The sequence below is a fragment of the Leucopleurus acutus genome, assembly GCF_964270905.1.
Source record: "Leucopleurus acutus genome assembly, chromosome: 2".
In the NCBI taxonomy this organism is placed as follows: Eukaryota; Metazoa; Chordata; class Mammalia; order Artiodactyla; family Delphinidae; genus Leucopleurus; species Leucopleurus acutus.
Genome location: NC_139143.1, coordinates 49,056,276 through 49,081,573, shown reverse-complemented (window position 1 = coordinate 49,081,573; position 25,298 = coordinate 49,056,276). Strand labels below are relative to the sequence as shown.

Below are 25,298 nucleotides of genomic sequence, written 5' to 3'. Positions count from 1 at the left end.
ACACCTCTCAAAAGCCAAAAGGCAATATTTATTTTGTGGATTAATATTTATATGCTGTGTTCATTCTACATAAAAGACTATTTATTTAAATTTAGGTGTTAAAGGGCAAAAACAAACCAAAATATAGTATTTTTTTGCCACCTTTTCCCTTTACTAAGAGCTGAAATTTCATAGTTTGAAGGCAGAGCATTGTACCTTTGCTTTGTACCCATATGTGATGCCAATGGCTGTATTCGTAAAAACCCAGATCAGAATAACTAGGTAATGTCAAATGTTAAGCAAATACCTATGCCTTCTAAAAAAGGAGGTAATTAATTAATTCTTCAGGGGATGCTCTTCATTTTGTCATCTAACATTAGTGTATCTTCTCAGCAGAAAACAAGAGAAATCCCTAAAATAAAACTCAGTTCTCTTAGCACACATTTGCATTAAAGTTCTCATCATATTGGACCAATCCTAGGAGTGAGTAAGTAGTTAAGTATATCTAAGAACGTTACTACAGTTCAAATGAAATCTGCCTCTCGCCTGGGCTTTCATTCTCCCTCATAACTCAAACTAGGGAGGGAGAGCAGAGGAATAAGGAAACAATTTCTCACTCGTGTTTCCTATGTTTTATCCGCTCAAGTAATGACAGAAGTAAGAAGGACATTATAGAAACTAAAAAGCTAAGCAGGTGACATTCTTCACTCCACAAACAATTTAAACTACAAACCAACCTTCCACATGCTGCAGCACAAGAAATACCGACTCCTCAGAAATGATGTACTTGTGCAGACACACCATGTTGGGCACACAGCGGGGGATGATGGTCTTTCTGTTCCTGCTGTATTCACTGCTTTTCCTTAGACCCTGACAGAGAACAAAAAGGTCAGTTGTACCCTCAGTTGCCTTTGGAGCCTGCTGTGCTCTGTGTTTATCAACCAAACTAATCTATCCGAGTTACCCTGGGCTTCACAGAAACCACTCATCTGCTGCTCTATGCCCCTCAGTCCCTGGAGGCTCTGCTGATGGCATCTGGCGTGAATCCAGAGAACGGAAGATGCCACAAAGCTGCCATTAAAATCAATTACGTGGGTCAGTGTTTTTATTAGAGATGCTCTCAAACTAAGTCATCAGGATGACACACAGTTATTTCTCTATGACCTTTTCTTAAGTTTTATTTTACTTATGTGTATCTTTAAAGCAGTAGACATCGTGAGATCAGTTCAAATTCCTGAGACACAAAAGGCATTCCTAGATTAAACGGGCAGTTTTAAAATTCTATTCCAAAAAAGTACAAAGATCATTTTAAGTTTTCTCCAAAGGAACAAGGTATGTGTAGTTTCTGCTGTCATATCCTGGTTTAAAAATCTGAGAAAATGCCAGTGATAAAGTATACTCATAAAAAGAAATTTATTTCAGTATATGTCATTGTGACCAACTGCCATGCTGATGAGCAAAAGAAAAAATATCAGAAAAATATAAAACTAATCCGAAATTCATTAATTCTGGATGCTGTGGAAATGCTTAAATTAGGATATTTTTAGAATATGTACTACCACAATCCACTTCAAATATGATTTTGAAATTACAAAATTGAGGGGGTTTTCTTCCTTTATTCATTTAATTACAAATTGAGTAATACAGAGAATCAAAATTGAATTTAGAAAAAAGACAGGGCCAGGGATGTAGATAACACTTTCCCAAATACCTGTAACAAAGACTTTAAGGCAAAATTTCAGCTCTTAAGAACTATAATCATAATCAAAGGTATGACTGCGTGTGGTCTTCACATATTATGCAAAATGTACTAGAGATGTATTTAAATTATACACTATACAGTTAAACAGCATAAAATGAGTCTTCAACTTATCCAAATTATTTCCTCCATACTCTATAACCTAAGCCTCTTTTTAAATGTATGCTATAGAGTATTTATCCACTGTGATGGAAGGACACAAAGTAAAATAAGTACAGATCACTGCAAACATAAAAGAACATTCAAACACCCAGAAAAAAATTAAATATTTTCTTTCAGAAGTATAATTTGAAAATAAATTTCTAAATTCATTAAACAGAAAAATTCTACTTACTTTTAGAATGAATGTCTGTTCTGTCCTTGTGTCCATTACAAGTAAAACCTACATAAAAGACATGAGTAATAACCTATTTACAATACAATGAAACATGAACTCATAACTTTTTGAAACTATACTTTAAAGGTTTGGGGGAAGTGTTGAAATTGACTCTGCCAAAATTGTTAATTTCTGAATTGATTTTTTTTTTAAGTCGCCAAATCACAGGATTAAAACAGTCTTATCTAAAAGTGTGTTTCCTTTCTAAAAATGCCATATTTTAGAAACACTACTACATTTTCCTAGATTTATTTTTAAAATATATTTCGAAAAGGAAGAATTATTTTAGAAAAAGAACTTTTCCTTATGAAACATATATGGTTTTAAAAAAGTAAAAAAAAATTTTTTTTTTACAGAAATTGAAGTCTCAGTTTTCTTCCTAAAACCTCTAATGTAGCAACTTGCTACAATGTGATCTCAATAACCCAGGCTCTAACCCAAGGCACCCTTCTGGTGCTACTTCTCCATCCTGGACTCATCCTTAACTCCTCTTTTCTCATCAGCAAATCCTGCCAGCTCTATCTTCAAATTGTATCCACAATCTGAACTCACCTCACCACTTCCACAGCTATTACCCTGAATGAAACAAAGATTTACCTGGATTATAACAATGGTGTCCCAACAGATTTCTCTGCTTCCATCTTTGCTGCCCTATGGTCTATTCTCAAAATAGCAGGCAGGGTTTGCTTTTAAAAACATAAGTTATATCATGTCACTTCTCATTCAGAGAAAAAGCACACATTCAAAACAATGACCTCAAAAAAAGAAAAAAAAAAAAAACAATGACCTCAAGACCCCTCATAATCTCACACATTGCCCCCTCAAACTATCCACTCCCCCTGCACCCATCTTGGTGAAAAAAAGAGTGAACAGAGATAGGGAATTATGCTACCATATTTATATTTATAGTTTATATTTTATAAACATTTTAATATTTATATTATATATTTTATATTATGTTAATCTTATCGTTTTGGAGAAACACTATAGCAGAGGTTGGCAAACATTTCCTGTAAAGATGCAGGTAGTAAATATTTAAGGCTTTGCAGGCCCACATGGTCTCTGTTGCAGCTGTTCAACTCTGCTGTTGTAGCACAAAAGCAGCCAGAGTCCGAAATGGGCCATCGCGGGAGAATTTACACCACAGAAATCTGCAAACACTGTATACAGGGCTTTTTTTCCCCACCCCCTCCAGAGAGTTGGAAGTCAAGGGTAAAAGAAGATATTAAGCTTAGAAAAATAAAAGAATGGTCAGAAAGAGAAAAACAAATACTATATGCTAACACATATATATAGAATCTAAAAAAAAAAAAAAAAGTGTTCTGAAGAACCTAGGGTCAGGACAGGAATAAAGACGCAGATGTAGAGAATGGACCTGAGGACATGGGGAGGGGGAAAGGGAAGCTGAGACAAAGTGAGAGAGTGGCATGGACATATATACACTACCAAATGTAAAATAGAGAGCTAGTGGGAAGCAGCCGCATAGCACAGGGAGATCAGCTCGGTGCTTTGCGACCACCTAGAGGGGTGGGATAGGGAGGGTGGGAGGGAGACACAAGAAGGAGGGGATATGGAGATATATGTATACATATAGCTGATTCACTTTGTTATACAGCAGCAACTAACACAACAATGTAAAGCAACTATACCTCAATAATGATGTCAAATAAATAAATAACATACATACATACATAAATAAATAAAAGAATGGTGAGAAGAAACGGGAGTTACAAAGAGGAACCAATTTAAGACCTGATGAATTTTAATAGTGACAACTTCATCTTTGACCCCTCTTCTGAGTGCCTGACCTATATTCTTTAACTCCATTTAATTTCAATTGAATATTCCCACAGATACCTCCTAAACTCATCTCTTCCTCTTCCCAAAGCCCTGTCCCCACTAAAACTAAAACAAAATCCCGCTTCACCTCTTACCATATTGAATAACACCACCACCCATGGAACACCCCCAAATCAAAAAGCTCCCTAAGTCACCGTGAATTCTCCCCTGCCCCCCACCTTCATAACCAGTGACCAAGTCCAGTCAATTCTACCTCCTAAGTATTTCTCTCCTCCACCTTCTACTCTCTTTCGCCTACCATGTTTTAAGTGTTTAATATGTGCTATGCTTTAGTCATGTGTAATCATTGTTAATTCCTTCAATTACCCAATAAGATAGTTTTACCACTCCTACTCCACATGTGAAGATACTATAGCTTCATCTGTAGAAACTATAATGGTAGATAATAATAGTATCTACCATTTGTGAGAATTTCAGTGAGATAATCTTTAAAACTGCTTGGTACAGCCAGTTATTACTATTATTGCTATCACTATTACTGCTTCTTCTCCCTGAAATGTTCACCCAGCCCCTTATCAAACAAGCACTTATCTTTCCATATTCAGCTCAAATGTCACTGACATTTTCTTCCTTTGTTCTCCCACTGTATATGGTACCAGCCTCTTCAATTTGGTTTTATTTGGTCACTTGTCTATATCCCAACCAACTTTCAAGCTTTTTATCAGCATGTTTAAGCAGAATAACAGTTGCCAAAGACACTCATATCTTAATCTCCATAACTTGTGAATATGTTATGTTACTGGCAAAAAGGACTCTGCAGATGTAATTAGGGTACAGACCTTAAAACAGATTACCCTGGATTATCTGATTTGGCTTAATCAAATCACATGACCCCTTAGAGAACTGTCTCTGTCCAGAACTGGAGAGCACAAAAATGATATGGCAGAAGGGGAAATCGGAGGGATTCGAAGTATGAGAGGGACGTGTTGTTGCTGGATACAGAGGTCCACACGTAAGCACTGGAAAGAGCCCTCTAGGAGCTCACAGCAAGCATGAGAAGGAGCAGGCAGCTTCTAGGAACAAAGACCAACCCTTGGCTGAGAGCCAGCAACCACAGTCCTACAGCCACAAAGAAAAGAATTCAGCCAACAACCTGAATGAGCTTGAAAGTGGATTTTCTCCCAGTCTCCAGTAAGGAATGCAGCCCTGCCAGCACCCTGATTTTAGCCCAAAGCAATCCATGTCAGACCTCTGACCCAAAGAACTTTGACATAATAAATTTAGTTGTTTTAAGCTGCAAAGTTTGTGGTAATTTGTAATGCAGCGATAGAAAGCTAATACAGGGCAGAAATTGTATTTCCTCCAACACATAACCTATCCATCTCCCACAGTAATTGTTCAATAAACATATGTGAATGAATTTAGGTGTAAAAGTTTGGAAGGTAGACAGCAATTTGGGAATGGAGCTTAGAGAATAAGTCAGGACTAAAGATGTACAGTAACTGAGCAATCTCCATAAAAATAACAGCTAAAGACATGAGGAAATACCCCAATGGAATGCTCACTTTATAGCAGGCACTGTGATGGGGGTTAAGGAATTAAATCACATAATTCATTTAACAATCCAATGAGGTAGGTATACTCTATTTTCTTCCTTTTTGGCCACACTACACGGCATGTGGGATCTTAGTTGCCCAACCAGGAATCAAACCCGCGCCCCTTGCAGTGGAAGCGCAGTCTTAACCACTGAACAGCCAGGGACGTTCCAAGGTAGGTATACTTTTGTTAACCAATGTTACAGAGGAGAAAACAAACATAAAACTGTTAACCTGCCCATGCTCACAAAGCTAAGACGTGCTAGAGGTGAAATTTAAACACAGCAATCCGGCTCCAGGGCTCTTCCTCTTTAACTGCTAAACTATACTATTTATGTCTATGTATACATAGCTGGAATATTGAGGGTATATAATACAATAACAACCAAAAGTACAGTGAGAAATACACCAAAAACCCCAGAAAATACAGTGGTTCAGACATCAGGAAAAGAAAATGCTTAAAATGAGAGTAATCACCTGTGCCAAACAACAAAGAGAAGCCATGAAGAATGAGGACTAAGAAGGGACTACTGCCTAAGGCAGTTAGGAAATCGCTCATAACTTTCAATACTACATCATGTAGTCAACTGGTGGGGACAGAAGCCAACTACTCTGAGTTAGTAATGGGTGATAAGAAAATGGAGGCAACATATACATGTCCATATACATGTTCCAAAGAGAAGTATGTCAGAAGAAGGAAAAACACTAAAATGAAAGAGTTAGTAGGATCATCAGGTTTTGAACTATTTTCAGAGAGGGTAGACCTATTTGCCCATAATTTCCCTCGGAGCTATATTCACCACCAATCTTGAACCTCCTAGGCATGGAAGCACATTCAAAGAACTTGAACCTTGACAGTTAAATTAACATGAGTGCAAAAGGGGGTACACCTCTGTAAAGGAGGGCTCAATAAACATCTACTGAGTCTGTGAAGACATTCAGTATTCCCTAAATCTCATCTGTTTTCACATCAAGTTATGACTCTTTTAAGCTATTCATCAGATTCCAATCCTAATTTAAATAACATACTTCTATGTGAAATAGAAAACGTTTCACTAGGTAAAAGGTAAGGAAGCTGTACAAAGCAAAGAACTTTTTTCTACCAGAAACTTCTTAATCGACTGAACAGAATGTACCTGCGTAAATCAGGAGTGATATCTCTTTGCTGGTCTCACTTAGCCATGAAGCATGAAATGGATCCGATAAAAAGGCCAAATTAAGATCGATAAACATGGCTGAGAAGGGCTGCTTTGTTTACATTTACTTTCTTCTCCAAGTTTGTCTGCAACTAGACAATGTTCACATTGAGGCAATAAACACAAGAACATATGTGATTTTTTTTAAATGTGCCCTTTGACTGTCAATTTCTCCCAAACAGGTGTTGGCTAAATGATTATAAATTGGCCTCTGGATACACCTCTTCAACTGAGCCATACAGGGCTGGTGATAATATAATTAGACCTAAAAACATCAGGCTGGTGAATGCTTTCCATCTGTTTGGCAATAATGTTTAGTTAACAGTAGTCTTTAAAAGAAGCACCTTCAACTTCAGTTCTTAAAGTTATTTATAGAGCCATTCTTAACACACCAGCACTCCTGCTAACAAGAGCTTTAGCCACTTGGAAATTATTAGCCATGCGGCTGTATACAAAGAGAAACGACTGCATTTAACATCTGTATCTTTCCAAATTTACACGCTTCAACCTCATTTAGAGTCATTTCTTAATGAACAGTGCTATGGCGCTGCATTAATATTATAGTTGCATGCACAGAGATCATAAGGAGCCAAACATTTTTTTAATGCCAACAGCAGGCCAATCTGTAATGAAGCTGTCAGCATAAAGGACAAAATAATAGCTTCTTTAACCCTCAAACAGAATTCGTTCATTTGTGGACTAGAACATATCAATTTAAAAACTGCTTCATGGGTTTGCTCACCTTTATAAAGACAAAAGCCTAATTTGGTACTAAGTGATACAATTGTCTTCCCAATAAAAGACTCCTAAAACCATCTTTTGTTTCATGATAAAACAAGTACTATAACTAAACCTGTCATGAAATAATTATCTTGGATATCATACCTTTCGGAAAGAATACAAGTAATGTATTTTTCCCTTTCATTTTTCACACTTACTTATCAGCACTATATTAGCATATGGTCTAACAGGAGAGATTACTTCATCTTTGCCCGTGGTAATATATAGAATCACTGTTCCTAACTGGGAAAAAAAAAAAAAAAAACAGACAACTTATGCCTTTAGGATTAGCCTCATCTGCTCCTCAATTCCACCAGCACAATGAGACTTGCCTACTCTTCTTTCGCAACAGTAGCAGGAAAAGCTCCAGTTGATTATAAGTCAATTTTGTTAACTAGAATGGGGAAAGCCCAATATTTAACTAGGTACCATCTCTGGAAAGATAGGAGAGGTTGGGGAATATATCAAAAGTATCAAATGATGAGTTTTTTTTAAGCATATGAAAAATAAATTTGGAGAAAAGAAAAGAGACAAATAGCAATAAAGACACTATGACTGTGGTGAGGAATTATGGATAGTTCCCTTCAGTGAAGATGATGTGCCACCCATTTTTTAATTTTTTTAGATACTTAATTTAAAGGTTGACATTCAAAGTCTGTAAGTCTCTAAAAGTAAATTCAACTCCAATTACTTTAAAAAGAAAGACTACCTGGGTTATCTGAGGGAATATCTATCTCTGCTTTGGTGCCAGTTACTTCACAGGACTCCAGAACAATTAATAAAAGTGTTTTTTTTAATGTTTAAGAAAAGCTTACAGAGATAGCCATACCAGACAAACAGCGTTTCCCTTAATGGTGTCACAGTACCATTCGTGTTGACAGGAGGTCATCTAAATGGACTTCAATTGTGCAAGTTATACTGCTGGGAATTCACACATAAACAAACATACCAGAAAAGAACGGGATAAACATAATAAAGAAGCCAGAGAAAACAGAGAAGCCCAATTCCACAAGTTAGAGAGTCTTTTCCAACATAGTTCCAGATAAATATGATTATACTTACTGTACTCTCTTTTTAAAAAAAGTCCACACTTAACTTGACCACTATGAGATGAGTTACTAACTAAACTCATCTTGGCAGCTTTATAGGAGCTAGTAATGTTATTCTTCTGTAGAAATGGTTTTGAACAACAAACCTAAAGCACTAAACCTTTGCTCTCCCTGTCAATACCACAGGATGATAATCAAATGTTATTTATATTTATTGCTAAAACCCATCTCATTTTATATGCTTAGAATATTCAAAATGTATTTCTACTGTTGATTGTTAATTCCATACCTTATGCTCATGAGACAATCTTATAAAAAATTTAACTACCAGAAAACAAAGAGTACTAGGTGACCTTTAATATCAACAATTCTCCCCACTGGGGTCTAACTTTCTCTTTCTTTGACATCAGAAGGCTAGCAATGTTCCCTGTACCACTGCCCAGCAACTCCAAAAGCAAAAGATACTCAGCCTGCCACTTCTGTCCATGAGAAGTTGCAGCATCAGGAGCATCAGCATGAACAGACTGTGTAGAGGAACTTCTCACCTGTTATGCCACGAAATGAATCTGTTCTTAATGGTCATGCTCACAAAAGTTGTTTCACTGATAAGAACTGAAGTATGAAAAGTAAAATTTGACATGGATACTTACAACTCTATCCTAAAGGGCATTTTCATTTACTACTCTCAAGAATCTATTTTCAGCAAAGCATAAAAGGTACCCCTGTGATGTAAAGGGAACAGAAAAAAATTATTTGGAGTCTTACCAGTGTTTTATTTGTGCTAGAACTTCCAACATAGCACAATATTATGAACTAAGTGAACAAACAATCAAAAAGGGTACTACTGCTGGGGCTTCCCTGGTGGCGCAGTGTTTGGGAGTCCGCCTGCCGATGCAGGGGACGCAGGTTCGTGCCCCGGTCCGGGAGGATCCCACATGCCGCGGAGCGGCTGGGCCCGTGAGCCATGGCCGCTGGGCCTGCGCGTCCAGAGCCTGTGCTCCGCAATGGAAGAGGCCACAGCAGTGAGAGGCCCGCGTACCACAAAAAAAAAAAAAAAAAAAAAGGGTACTGCTTTGTGGACTGATAGCAAAGCCAAAACATCACCAACCAACTCAGAGCAAGGAGAAATATCTTTTTGAAGCGGGCTAAGTTCTTTAGGCTTCTATATAAGCTAGAAGTATCTTCAAAGGTAGGAACCACAGAACTAATCTACTAGGATTCTATGGAAGTAGTACGTAAGATCCACATTTCTTTCCAATTATTAAATTCCAAATTACCATAAATCAAAATATACTTTACACACCATTGTAAAGCAATTATACTCCAATAAAGATGTTAAAAATAATAATAAAATAAGGAAATGTAAAATTATATATATATATACTTTAAATGTTTATCCAAACACATTTAACTCCCCAAAACATCCCAGTTCAGTTTACATAATTCTTTTATCTGCCTTAACTACAAGCATATTGGGGCAGGGGCAGGGGAGAAGAACCACAGTAGGACTAGCAAGCAACACAAATCTAAACTGGTAAGTAACGAATTCCTGTATAAGAAAACAACTAATTTTAGATTTCTTTAAATGCCCAGACATTTACAAAGGTTTGAGTATGCTAATTTTTTAATTAAAAGATATTTCAGCAGCGAAAGCTCTTTCATATGCACTACTGATTCTTCATCAAACGTTAACTTTCCAACTTAACACCAGTATAGCCGGTGGGAGCCTGAAGGTTCACCATCTGCTGCTACCCAAAGTCACTGTGGCCACCTTCAGAACATATGCATCAAAGCCTGGAGATAAGAGACTGAAGGAATACTGCGTAAGCCAGCATAAGGGTGATGACAAACCTAGAGGCAGGCAACAGGCAAGCTACCAGAAAATTCAGAACATCACGAACCATCAGTCACCTCTTAGAATACATACCCAAGGTCACAAGGGACTCCAGTGGCTGAACAAAAAGACAAGAGAAATACTACCTCTAATGGAATTTACTTAAGTAAATGTGATGATTTTTTCCTTTAAAAAAAGGGGAGAAGTGGCTAGTTTTTTTAAATCCCCTATAATTTTATACAAAGCAAGCATACAATAAATAAAATGAAATATAAATTGAAGGTGTGTTCAGTCTATGAAATAATAATAAAGGTATATATATATATTTTTAGGTAGTCATTAAATAAGGTACTTTGCTTTGAAAGGTTTGTTTTCTGTGTACCATCATATCCACAATCCAAATGTTACGCAAGGTAAATGCACTTTGAGATGAGGTTTTATAAAATCCAGAAAATAGCAATTAAAAATCCTGATTTCTGGCTACTCAAAAATGTCATTTATTTAAGGCAATGATTATATTCACCACAATACCTCATGTAGAAACAAAGTACTGTGGTTTCTTTTAAATTACTACAAACAGATAATCTCAAGAACCTAGCTATATATTCATCTTAGAAGAAATGCACTTATATGAAATTTTCTTATACATCATCTTTGATTCCTGGGTTGGTTTTTTTGGTATCTTTAATGTAGTTAGAAGAAAAGCAATATAGAAAGTATTTTTTAGAATATATAAAGCATCTTTTAATTCTTGATTGTAAAATGGCAGAAGATACATTTAGTTTGCATTCATTCTAATCTTAATCCTGATTTTTAAAAATTCTTCCAAGCTTCCACAGCGAATTAGTTATAATTAATTTAAAACTAGGGCATTATTAAACATTCATGTACCCTAAGAACTGTCATAACAAAGCCCATTTGTCCTGACCTCTATTTAAATTGAACACAACCTGTTGAGCACAACTATCTACAGTTTCTGTAATCAAATACAATACTGTTGTGTGTGTATGCTCCACAGGAACACAATTCATGCCTCTGTATACTTAGTAACTTCAATAATAATCATGATGATTTTTTAAAAGATCACAGTTTGTCATTGTGATAGCTAAAAATAGAGTAAATGTTACCAAAGTAACTTTATCTTCCAAGATGTTATGAATCATAACATTATGATTATAATGTTATGAATCATAACATTAAAAAAAGAAAATAAGCATATTTTGGTGGTGCTAAAGAGATTTGCAAATACAAGTAATTTACTCAAAATTCAAAGGCCAGTCATTCCCACATTGTTTCATTCCTCCAAGGGGCATTGAAATATGGTTGGCAAAGATTGTTTTATCAGGATCAGAAAAGATAAAAAGGATTTTAAAGATGTTCCTCGGGACTTCCCTGGTGGTCCAGTGGTTAAGACTTCGCCTTCCAGTGAAGGGGGTGCAGGTTCAATCCCTGGTTGGGGAGCTGAGCTCTCACATGCCTTGTGGCCAAAAAACCAAAACATAAAAACAGAAGCGATATTGTAACAAATTCAATAAAAACTTTAAAAATGGTCCACATCAAAAAAAAAAAAAAAATGTTTCTCTAAAAGTCACTTGGCCAACACCTGGATTATTTATCCTTAGGCGAATAGCTAAATCTAGTCCTGCCTTAGGGCAATGCAAAATACATGTGATTCTCCAGAAAATAATCCAGGGAGTAATTATTTCAACCACAAATATGAATTTTAAATCTCATATTCCTGTTACCCAAATGTCAATGAATGTGAGCCATTCCTCAATGATGTTTCATACTAGGATGTGAGGCTAATGATTTAGTGAACAATAAACCTATCACAGAAATGTCTTTTTTATATATATGAAAAAAGTTTTACTTTGTATAATTTTTCAAATCCTAGGCCTACACATCTATTACTTCATAAAACATGCTTCCAAAGGACATGGTGTGTCTTTGTAAGAAAATACGATATAAATATAGCAGAAGGCAGAATATAAAAAACAGAGAAATCGAGTTTAAAACAGAAATGCTGAAGAGCTAGGAAAAACATCCACTTAGGAGGCTCTTCTCAGATCCAAATGCTTTAAAAGCTAGATCTCTACACCTTTGTCATCCTCATTTTGTTTTCTGTTTTTGCAAAGCAACTTGCCCAAGGCCACAAAGAGATTATGCTAAAGAGAGGTAAAAACTCTGAAGTTCTGGGTTTATAGGCCCAAATTCAGTTTATGTCATTCAATACCATAATGAAACCATTTGTTCTCTTTGGTTTGAATTCTGAACTTCACTTGGGATAATGACTTGACACTGTTAAATTTAGATGAAAATTAATTCAATTATAAGTATAGTCTGCTGTATTTAGCTTTAGATCCTTCTTATTTGCATTTGCTAGAAACACCTAATACTCTGGTGCTGATATAAACTACGTCCATTCATACTCTGGTTTAATATTTTCATTCTGCTGCTAAGTGTGTTCCATAAATATGCTCAAATAAATTTATAGGCCCTGGAAACTGTAATAAGTCCCTAAAGAGCAGCAAATATGTCCACATAGTTTTCATATAGTGTTCAAAATTGGTGCAGTGTGTACTCAGTAAATGCTATCTTATAAGGATAACAGACGGACACAGAGGCTACATCTTCAAGTCAATCAATACATATCCAACTAAGTTGCCAATGTCAGAGACAGCCTGATTCCAATTCGGAAGAAAATGCTTCAAGGGCAAGAAAGCTTTAAATGTTATTATTTTTAAGTGTTTTAAATGAGTTTTGCACTTTTGTAGCAGATGGAGTTGAAATTCTGGTACTGGTCAAAATTTAACAATGTTTTAATATGACTAGAAATTTTATTTAGTAGAAGAATACAATGTGTTAATGTTCTAAAAAATTCCAAAATATTTTAAAGTGTATATGAAACACAAAGACACAACACTCATTCTCAAACTGATAATTTCATCGACTGCAACAATTTCCCTGCCAACAATCTACAGGTGTATTCTGTGAGAGAGGGTGAAAAAGGGAGGAGGATGAATGTTTTGACAGTTTTCAAAACTACTCTTCTTGCTCTGATCCTGAACGTGTAGTATATTTTGAGGTACAGACTCACAGAGTATTTGAAATCTTAAAACACATGTATCTATTTTTGTCCCCTTTATAACTATTCAGCAAGCATTTGTTAAATCCTTACTGCATGGACAGCACTGTATTTAGTTAGGCATTATCAGAGAAAATAAAGAAGGATAAGTTATAGTTTCTGCCCTCTAGGAAAGGTTAACAAGATATTTAAGGCAACTAAAGGCATACAAGCTAAAATAATACACAACTGAATGCTAAGTTGTGTTAATTCAAAGAAAGGAAAGATGAGTATTACAGTTAAGGCGGAGATAAGCTTTCAGCTAAGTCTCGAAGAATGGACTAAACATAGGTGGGCAGGAAGGAAAAAAGGAAGAATTCAAAGAGTTGAAGAAGCTAGAAAGAAAGCATGCGCTGAGTGTCCCACAATTCCTTTAGCCTGAAACTCTATTCTAGGAGCTAAACCCTACTCATTCCTCATGTCTTTGTTTTGCTTCTAAGAAGCCTCTGGAGAGCCCCAAGCTAGGCACCCCTCCTACATGTTCTCACAATACGCTAGTGTACTTCCTTCACCCAAAGCAGTTTCACACTGTATTGTAACTGCTATTTCCCACTGAATTATAAACTCTGAGAGGGTAGAGATTACATGTTTTATTCACCATTGTATCTCCAGTGGCTATTATCACACTTGACATATAGCAGGAGCTCAACAAATATTTGCTGAATGAATGAATGAATAAATGAGAAAATAGAAATGGAAAAGACCTGGAGAGAAATGGTGAGGAGGCAGGCCAATTAGAATAAATGGTCCCTACCTTTTTTAAACACTACCAATTGGAAAGACAACACACTGTGTTGAAAAAACTAAAAACTGGTTATTGGAGAAGGGCAATACTAAGGACTAAAGAGGCAGTATTTGGCTCAAGAGGAAAAAGGACTTTCTAGGAGTTTCAATTGTGTAAAATGGAATGACTGACTTTGAGACATTAAGTAGCTCTGTCTTTATTCACACTTCTTTACAGTCCCTTCCATCCTGTTTTAGAATTTACATACTGACCTATATCTCTCCTGCTAGACTAAAGAGAAGAACCATGTCTTATATAGCACCTAACACAGTGCCTGCTACATGGTGGCATTCAAAACAAGTTTGTTAAATTAATAAATAAAAGGCCCTGAAAAAAATAATAAATTAATTAATTAATTAAAGGCCCTGAAGTTGAAATACCATTCAATGGGGCACTACAGATGGACCACAAGATCTGTAACTCAGTGGGTCAGATGACCTTAAAGTCCTTTCTAACCCTGAGATTGTATACCCCAAGCCATTAGGAGGTAAAATGAAACTTGTCCCTTTATTTTGAAATTACTTAGGTTCTCCTATTATAAAACTGACCATACAAATATATTATACATTATACAATCATACTTTAAATACAAAAAGAATTTGACTTCTTTGGGAAAAAAATACTCTATTAGTCCAATATATTAACATTAATATCGCAGATAAAGGGTTTTACAAGTATAGAATTTCATTTTATACTCTTAATTATAATTAAGATGTGAATTTCAACAATAGAGACAGAATAAGATATTGCAACACTGAACATTATGAAACATAACTAAAACTCATGTGTGTGTGTATCAAACATGTGGTTGTCCCTTGTTTTAAAAAATCAGGTATACTAGATGTGGTTCCTTAAAGATATTATTAATTATAATCACAGCCTATTTTTATTCCTTATATAAAAACGATGGGTAAACTACATTCCCTTAAATTAAGTTTGTGGTTATTAATGTTATCTGCACAATCTAGCTCTATTGTTTACTATTCCTTATCTTCTTGAAGCAGTTTTTGGTTCACAACAAAATTAAGCAGAAAGTACAGAGTTCCCATATACCTCCTGTCCCCAAACACCCACAGCCTCCTCTACTATGATCATCTTGCACCAGTAGTACATTTGTTGAAACTGATGAACCTATACTGACACACCAAAGTCCACAATTTATATTAGAGTTCACTCGTGGTGCTGTACATTCAATGGTTTTTGACAAATGTACAACACGTACCCACCATAATAATATCATGCAAAATAGTTTCACTGCCCCCCAAAATTCTGTCTCTGCCTATTCATCCCTCCTCCCTCCTCCTAATTCCTTGCAATCACTGATCATTTTACTCTCTCCATAATTTTTTGCCTTTTCCAGAATGTCATATAGTTGCAATCACACAGTATGTACCTTTTTCAGATTGGAATCTTTCATTTAGTGACATACATTTAAGTTTCCTCCACGTCTTCATGGCTTGATAGCTCATTTCTGTTAAGCGCTGAATAATTTTCCATTGTCTAGATGTACCACAGTTTATTTATCCATTCACCTCCTGAAGAACATCTTGGTTGCTTCCAAGTTTTGGAAACGATGAATAAAGCTGTTATAAATATACACATGTAGATGTTTGTGTAGATATAAGTTTTCAACTCATTTGGGTAAAAAACTAATGAGCATGACTTCTGGATTATATAGTAAAAATATGTTTAGTTTGGTAAGAAACTATCAAACTGTCTTCCAAAGTGGCTGTACCATTTTGCACTCCCAACCAGCAATGAATGAGAGTTCCTATTATTCCACATCCTCCCCAGCATTTGCTGTTGTCAGTGTTCCAGATTTTGGCCAGTCTAATACATAGGTGGTGGTATCTCATTGTTGTTTTAGTTTGCACTTCCCTGATGACCTACGATGTGGAGCATCTTCTCATATGCTTATTTGCCATATGTATGTGTATCTTCTTTGGTGAGGTTCCTGTTAAGGTCTTTAGCCCATTTTGTAATTGGGTTGTGCATTTTCTTATTGTTAGGTTTTAAGAGCTCTTTGTATATTCCAGGTAACATTCCTTATGATATATGTCTTTTACAAATATTTTTCCCAGTCTACAACTTGTCTTCATTATCTTGACAGTGTCTTTCACAGAGCAGAAGTTTTTAATTTTAATGAAGTCCAGCTTATCAATTATTTCTTTCATGGATCATGCCTTTGGTTATATCTAAAAAGTCACTGCCATGCCCAAGGTCATCTAGATTTTCTCCTAGGTTGTCTTCCAGGAGTTTTATAACTTTGTGTTTTCATTTATGTCTATGATCCACTTTGAGTTAATTTTTTTGAATGACGTAAAGTCTGGGTCTAGGTCCCCTTTGTTCATGTGAATGTCCATTGGATGTGGTGTTCCAGTACCACTTGTTGAAGCAACTATCTTTTCTCCATGGTATTGCCTTTACTCCTTTATCAAAGACCACTAGACTATATTCATGTAGATCTATTTCTGAACTCTCTATTCTGTTCCATTGATCTGTCTGTTCTTTCACCAATCCCACACTGTCTTCATTTCTGTAGCTTTATAGTAAGTCTTGAATTCAGGTAGAATTAGTTCTCTGAGTTTGTTCTTTTCCTTCAATATTGTGTTAGATTTTCTGGGACTTCTGTTCCTCTGTAAAAAATTTACAGTCATTTTCTCAACATCCACAAAATAACTTGCTGTGATTTTGACTGGGATTGCACTAAAAGTATAAATCAAGCTGGGAAGAACTGACATCTTGACAATAATGAGGCATCCTATCCATGAACATGGAATATCTCTCCATTTATTTAGTTCTTCTTTAATTTTTTCATTAGAGTTTTATAGTTTTCCTCATATAATGTTGTACATATTTTGTTAGATTTCTATCTAAGTATTTCATTTTTTTGGAAGTGCTGATGTAAGTCATATTGTGTTTTTAATTTAAATTCCCCTTATTCACGCTGGTATATAAGAAAGTGATTGGCTTTTATACGTTAACCATGTGTCCTGCAGCCTTCCTATAATCGTTTATTAGTTTCAGTAGATTTTTTGTGCTTTCTTTATATAGACAATCATGTCACCTTAAACAAAGTTTTCTTTCTTCCTTTCCAATTTTCGTATTTTTCTTTTCTTTTCTTGTCTTATTGCAGTAGTGAGAACTTCCAGTAGGATGTTGAAAAGGAGAGATGAGAGAGGACATCCTTGCCTTGTTCATGATCTTAGCAGGAAAACTTCAAGTTTCTCACTATTAAGGATGATGCAAACTATAGGAGTTTTGTAAATGTTCTTTATCAAGTTGAGGAAGTTTTCCTCTATTCCTAATTTGCTGAGAGTTTTTATCATGAATGGGTATTGAATTATGTCAAATGCTTTTTCAGAGTCAATTGATATGATGATGTGATTTCTTCTTTAGCCTTCTGATATGCATTAACTGACTTTCAAATGTTAAACCATCCTTACACACATGGGATAAATCTCACTTGGTCATAGTGTATAGCTCTTTCTATACATTATTAGATTCAATTGCCTAGTATTTTGATTAGGATTTTTGTATCTATGGTCATGAGAGATACTGGTCTACAGTTTTCATTTCTAGTAATATCCTTAGTTTTGGTGTTAGGATAGCACTGGCCTCCGAGATTGAGTTAGGAAGAATTCCCTCCACTTCTATCTTCTGGAAGAAATCATAGAGAATTGGTACAATGTCTTCCTTAAATGTTTGGTGGAACTCACCAGTGAACCCATTTGGCCTGATGCTTTCTGTTTTAGAAGCTTATTAATTATTGGTTCAATTTCTTTAATAGATATAGGCCTGCTCAGATTGTATATTTCTTGTGTGAGTTTCAGTAGACTATGTCTTCCAAGGAATTGGTCCTTTTCATCTAGATTATCAATTTTGTGTGCACAGAGCTGTTCACAGTATTCCTTTAATACCCTTTTAATGTCCATGTGTGTAGTGATGTCCACTCTTTCATTTCTGATCTTAGAAATTTGTGTCATCTCTTTTTTCTTAGTTAGCCTAGATAAAGGCTTATTGATTTTATTTATCTTTTCAAAGAATCAGCTTTCAGTTTTGTTAATTTTCTCTACTGATTCCCTGTTTTCAACTCCTATGATTTCTGCCCTAATTTTTATTCTTTTCTTCTACTTACTTTGTATTTAATTTGCTCTTCTTTTCCTCATTTCCTAGGATGGAAACTTAGATGACTGATTTTAGATCTTTCTTCAATTTTAATATATGCATTCAATGCTATAACTTCCTTCTAAGCACCACTTTCACTGCATCTCACAAAGTTTGATAATTTTTTCCTTTTCATTGAGTTCAAAATATTTTGAAATTTATCTTCAGATTTTTTATTTGGCCTATGTGTTATTTAGAAGTATGTTGTATAATCTCCAAGTATTGGGGAATTTTCTAGTTATCTTTCTTTTACTGATTTCTAATTTAATTCCATGTGGTCTAAGAGCAGATATTGTAAGAATTCTACTCTTTTAAAGTTGTTAACGTGTGTTTTATGATCCAGAATGTGGTCGTGATCTACCTTGGTGAATGTTCCATATGAGCTTGAGAAGAATATATTTTATGCTATTGTTGCATGAAGAAGTCTGTAAGTGTTGATTATGTCCAATTATGTTGATTGATAGTGCTGCTGAGTTCAACTATGTCCTTAACGATTTTCTGCCTACTGGATCTGTCCATTTCTGATGTTGAAGACTCCAACTATAATAGATTTACCTATTTCTCCTTGTAGTTCTATCAGTTTTTTGCCTCACGTATTTTGATGCTCAACTATTAGGCACGTACACATTAAGGATTGTTATATCTTCTTGGATAACTGATCCTTTTATTATTATGTAATGCTTCTGATAATTTCTAATAATTTACCTTGCTCTGAAGTCAGCACTGTCTGAAATTACTATAGTTATTCCTGCTTTCTTTTGATTTGTGTAAACATGGTAAATCTTTCCCTAACCTTTTACCTTTAATCTAATGTGTCTTTTAAAGTGACTCTCTTATAGATAACATATAGTTGGGTCTTGTTTTTTAATCTACTCTGACAAGTTCTGTCTTTTAAATGGTACATTTAGACCACTGATCCTTATGATTATTTACTTCTATTAATTGCCCTGCTTATTTTTCCTATTTTTCTCCTCCCACTCTTCTTCTACCATTTGTGGCTTTAATTGATCATTTTATATGATTCCATTTTTTCTCCATTTTAGCAAATAAATTATAAATCTTTTTTTACTTTAGTGCTTGCCCTAGAGTTTGCGATATACATTTACAACTAATCTAACTCCACTTTCAAATAAAATTATACTGCTTCTCAGGTAGTACAAGTACCTTATAATAGCAAAATATTCTTAATCCATCTCTCTCATCCTTGGTATCATTGTCATTCATTTCACTTATACAGAAGTACACATAAGCATATATATACATACATAACTATACATAATTGGATACATTGTTTCTATTAATATTTTGAACAAGCTGTTTTTTTCTCTTTCCAGTATTCCCATTATGCTTATATTATGCCTTTTATAGTTATACCACAGTTCTTGGGTATCCTGTTCCATTTTTTTTTTAGTGTTTTTTCCCTTTGCTTTTCAGTTTCAAGTTTCCATTTACATATTCTCAAGTTCAGAGATTCTTTCCTCGGACCTGTCCAGTCTACTAATGAGCCAATCAAAAGTACCCTTCATTTCTGTATAGTATTTTTTACCTCTAGTTCTCTTTCCTATTCTTTCTTAGAATAAAATTCTTTCTCTCTGCATACATTATCCACCTGTTCTTGCATGTTGTCTACTTTTTCTATTAGAACATACAGTATATTAGTCATAGTTGTTTTTAAATTCATGACCTGATAATGCCAACATTTCTCCATATCTGAGTCTGGTTCTGATTCTTGCTCTGTCTCTTCAAACTATGGGTTTTTGCCATCTAGTATGCCTTGTAATTTTTTGTTGAAATCTGTACATGATATACTGAGTGAAAGCAACTCCAGTTAACACTTTTTTAGTAATGTGGTGGTAAGATGACAGGAGAGGGGAGGAATTCTCTAGTCCTATGATTATGTCTTAGTCTTTTAGTGAGCCTGTGGCCCTGGACTATGAATTTCACAAGTGTCTATCAGCTTTTCCTCAGCCCTAGATGGAACCAGATGGCTACAGGGGACTGGAGTTGGGTATTTCCCTTCCCCTACACACAAAGCTAGAGCCAAACTGGAGTTTGGCATTTCCCTCCTGCCAAGTCAGTTAGGCTCTAATAAGAATAGAATGCTCTGGCTTATTTCAAAATGTATACTTTTCCTCCTCCCCTTTCAGGAATCCTGAAGGGATTTTTCTCCAATATTCACTGTGAGAACCTGGTAGAGCTCCAGGAGACAAAACTCACAAAAGTGAGGGTACACCCCATGGAATTTTTAACTCTCAAACTTGTCCCTATTGGATCTCTGCCAATTGGTCAGTTACAGTCCAGTTTTATACCCTGGGACTACTTCCCACAGAGGTTTATGCTGATGGGTTTCTGCTTCAGTAACCTGTGATTCTCTGTATCTGATGTCTGTCTCTCCAATGTGGGGGGCAGCTATTGGCCCTATGACTTTACTTCTCTGGTAGATCTCAGAAGAGTTCTTAGTTTTTCAGTTTGTTTAGCTTTTTACTTGTTGTTAGGATGGAGTGGTGCCTTCCAAGATCCTTTCATGGCACACCAAAAGCAAAAAAGGACTACAGTGATTTTTAAGTATTTATAAACATAGGTTTCAATAGCGACATTATTAGTACTACGCTACACACAAAACCATTGTGATAAATTACTTCATTATAAATACATCTACATCTATAGTACTGCTGAATATACTATAATATACTGAAACTATGATTATATTGTATTTGCAGGTTCTAATTTGAGAATTGTTACTCTATTTTTATAATATACTATATATTTGAACTACATACTAAAAATATAGTAGTAAAGTGTATTGTCTTATATATGTGAAAATTACTCTACATTTACTATAAATAATATTCACAGCAGTGATTTCTTAAAGGTTGCAACAGAATAATAATAAATTTGTCAAAAACAATATGAAAGCATATTGGATTATCTCACTTTTGTCGTAATATGAAATCAATAAATTATAGCAATAATTATTAATCCTTATCTAGTTTATTAGTAGTTTTTTAAATGTCTTTATCCTATATTACCTGGATTTGTAAATAAATGAAATATGGGAAATGAATAAAGTAGGAAAAATATAATTTTGTGACTTTAAGAATGATATATAAATGGAATCATAAAACATATACTTGAGATTCACTTTTTTTTTAATTTTTGAATTTTATTTTATTTATTTTTTTATACAGCGGGTCCTTATTAGCCATCAATTTTATACACATCAGTGTATACACGTCAATCCCAATCGCCCAATTCACCCCACAACCCCAGCCCCCACGCTTTCCCCCCTTGGTGTCCATACGTTTGTTCTCTACATCTGTGACTCAATTCTGGCCTGCAAACCAGTTCATCTACCATTTTTCTAGGTTCCACATATATGCGCTAACATACGATATTTGTTTTTCTCTTTCTGACTTAACTTCACTCTGTATGACACTCTCTAGATCCCTCCAGACACAATTTCTTTCCTTTTTTTTTTTTTAAATAATTCTTTATTTTATTTATTTATTTCTGGCTGTGTTGGGTCTTCCTTTCTGTGCGAGGGCTTTCTCCAGTTGCGGCAAGCGGGGGTCACTCTTCATTGCGGTGTGCAGGCCTCTACACTATTGTGGCCTCTCCTGTTGCGGAGCAAAGGCTCCAGAGGCACAGGCTCAGTAGTTGTGGATCACGGGCCTAGCTGCTCCATGGCATGTAGGATCTTCCCAGACCAGGGCTCAAACCCGCGTCCCCTGCACTGGCAGGCAAAGTCTCAACCACTGCGCCACCAGGGAAGCCCAATTTCCTTCCATTTTATGGCTGAGTAATACTCCACTGTATATATGTACCACTTCTTCTTTATCCATTCAACTGTCGATGGGCATTTAGGTTGCTTCCATGACCCGGCTATTGTAAATAGTGCTGCAGTGAACATTGGGGTGCATGTGTCTTTTTCAATTACGGTTTTCTCTGGGTATATGCCCAGTAGTGGGATGGCTGGATCATATGGTAATTCTATTTTTAGTTTCTTAAGGAACCTCAATACTGTTCTCCATAGTGGCTGTATCAATTTACATTCCCACCAACAGTACAAGAGGGTTCCCTTTTCTCCACACCCTCTCCAGCATTTGTTGTTTGTAGATTTTCTGATGATTCCCATTCTAACTGGTGTGAGGTGATACCTCATTGTAGTTTTCATTGGCATTTCTCTAATTAACAGTGACGTTAAGCAGCTTTTCATGTGCTTCTTGGCCATCTGTATGTCTTCTTTGGAGAAATGTCTATTTAGGTCTGCCCATTTTTGGATTGGGCTGTTTGTTTTTTTAATACTGAGCTGCATGAGCTGTTTCTATATTTTGGAGATTAATCATTTGTCCGTTGATTCCTTTGCAAATATTTTCTCCCATTCTGAGGGTTGTCTTTTCGTCTTGTTAATGGTTTCCTTTGCTGTGCACAAGCTTTGAAGTTTCACTAGGTCCCATTTGTTTATTTTTGTTTTTATTTCCATTACTCTAGGAGGTGGATCAAAAAATATCTTGCTGTGATTTATGTCAAAGAGTGTTCTTCCTATGTTTTCCTCTAAGAGTTTTATAGTGTCCAGTCTTACATTTAGGTCTTTAATCCATTTTGAGTTTATTTTTGTGTAGGGTGTTTGGGAGTGTGCTAATATCATTCTTTTACATGTGGCTGTCCAGTTTTCCCAGTACCACTTACTGAAGAGACCGTCTTTTCTCCATTGCATATCCTTGCCTCCTTTGTCATAGATTAGTTGACCAGAGGTGGGTGGGTTTATCTCAGGGCTTTCTATCTTGTTCCATTGATCTATGTTTCTGTTTTTGTGCCAATACCATCTTGTCTTGATTACTGTAGCTTTGTAGTATAGTCTGAAGTCAGGGAGTCTCATTCCTCCAGCTCCGTTTTTTTCCCTCAAGACTGCTTTGGCTATTCGAGGTCTTTTGTGCCTCCAAACAAATTTTAAGATTTTTTGTTCTAGTTCTATAAAAAATGCCATTGGTAATTTGATAGGGATTGCAATGAATCTGTAGATTGCTTTTGGGTAGTATAGTCATTTTCACAATATAGTCATTTTCTTCCAATCCAAGAACATGGTATATCTCTCCATCTGTTGGTATCATCTTTAATTCCTTTCATCAGTGTCTTATAGTTTTCTGCATACAGGTCTTTGTCTCCCTAGGTAGGTTTATTCCTAGGTATTTTATTCTTTTTGTTGCAATGGTAAATGGGAGTGTTTCCTTAATTTCTCTTTCACATTTTTCGTCATTAGTGTATAGGAATGCAAGAGATTTCTGTGCATTAATTTTGTATCCTGCAACTTTACCAAATTCATTGATTAGCTCTAGTAGTTTTCTAGTGGCATCTTTAGGATTCTCTATGTATAGTATCATGTCATCTGCAAACAGTGACAGTTTTACTTTTTCTTTTTCAATTTGTATTCCTTTTATTTCTTTTTCTTCTCTGATTGCCATGGCTAGGACTTCCAAAACTGTGCTGAATAACAGTGGTGAAAGTGGATATCCTTGTCTTGTTCTTGATCTTAGAGGAAATGCTTTCAGTTTTTCACCACTGAGAATGATGTTTGCTGTGGGTTTGTCATATATGGCCTTTATTATGTTGAGGTAGGTTCTCTCTAAACCCACTTTCTGTAGAGTTTTTATCATAAATGGGTGTTGAATTTTGTCAAAAGCTTTTTCTGCATCTATTGAGATGATCATATGGTTTTTCTTCTTCAATTTGTTAATATGGTTTACCACATAGACTGATTTACGTATATTGAAGAATCTTTGCATCCCTGGGATAAATCCCACATGATCATGGTGTATGATCCTTTTAATGTGTTCTTGGATTCTGCTTGCTAGTATTTTGTTGAGGATTTTTGCATCTAAGTTCATCCGTGATATTGGTCTGTGATTTTCTTCTTTGTAGTATCTTTGTCTGGTTTTGGTATCAGGGTGATGGTGGCCTCAAAGAATGAGTTTGGGAGTGTTCCTTCCTCCACAATGTTTTGGAAGAGTTTGAGAAGGATGGGTGTTAACTCTTCTCTAAATGTTTGATAGAATTCACCTGCAAAGCCATCTGGTCCTGGACTTTTGTTTGTTGGAAAATTTTTAATCACAGTTTCAATTTCATTACTTGTGATTGGTCTCTTCATATTCTGTATTTCTTCCTGGTTCAGTCTTGGAAGATTATACCTTTCTAAGAATTTGTCCATTTCTTCCAGGTTGTCCATTTTATTAGCATAGAGTTGCTGGTAGTAGTCTCTTAGGATGCTTTGTATTTCTGCAGTGTCTGTTGTAACTTCTCCTTTTTCATTTCTAATTTTATTGATTTGAGTCCTCTCCCTCTTTTTCTTGATGAGTTTGGCTAATAGTTTATCAATATTGTTTATCTTCTCAAAGAACCAGCTTTTAGTTTTATTGATCTTTACTACTGTTTTGTTTCTATTTCATTTATTTCTGCTCTGATCTTTGACTTCTTTCCTTCTGCTAACTTTGGGTTTTGTTTGTTCTTCTTTCTCTAGTTCCTTTAGTTGTAAGGTTAGATTGTTTACTTGAGATTTTTCTTGTTTATTGAGGTAGGCTTTTATAGCTAAAAATTTCCCTCTTAGAACTGCTTTTGCTGTATCCCATAGGTTATGCATCATCGTGTTTTCATTGTCATTTGTCTCTAGGTATTTTTTTATTTCCTCTTTGATTTCTTCAGTGATCTCTTGGTTATTTAGTAACGTATTGTTTAGCCTCCAAGTGTTCGTGTTTCTTACGTTTTTTTTCCCTGTAATTCACTTCTAATCTCATAGCATGGTGGTCAGAAAAGATGTTTGATATGATTTCAATTTTCTTAAATTTACTGTGGCTTGATTTG

The 25,298-nt window shown here is 35.5% G+C and overlaps 1 protein-coding gene across 4 annotated transcripts in view; it reads right to left on the bottom strand.

Annotated features, from left to right (window-relative positions):
- Window positions 1-25,298, bottom strand: part of RPS6KC1 (ribosomal protein S6 kinase C1) — a 218,935-nt gene that overhangs the window by 46,443 nt on the left and 147,194 nt on the right. For 3 of the 4 annotated variants that reach the window (XM_082832641.1, XM_082832642.1, XM_082832643.1), the window contains 2 exons: window positions 2,073-2,120; window positions 717-849 (listed from right to left, as the gene is read on the bottom strand). In XM_082832641.1, coding sequence (XP_082688767.1) covers window positions 717-849; window positions 2,073-2,120 — 181 coding nt within the window. Of the gene's footprint in view, window positions 1-716; window positions 850-2,072; window positions 2,121-9,184; window positions 9,409-25,298 lie in introns of those variants that run through there. The other variant, XM_082832644.1, reaches the window with a different exon arrangement.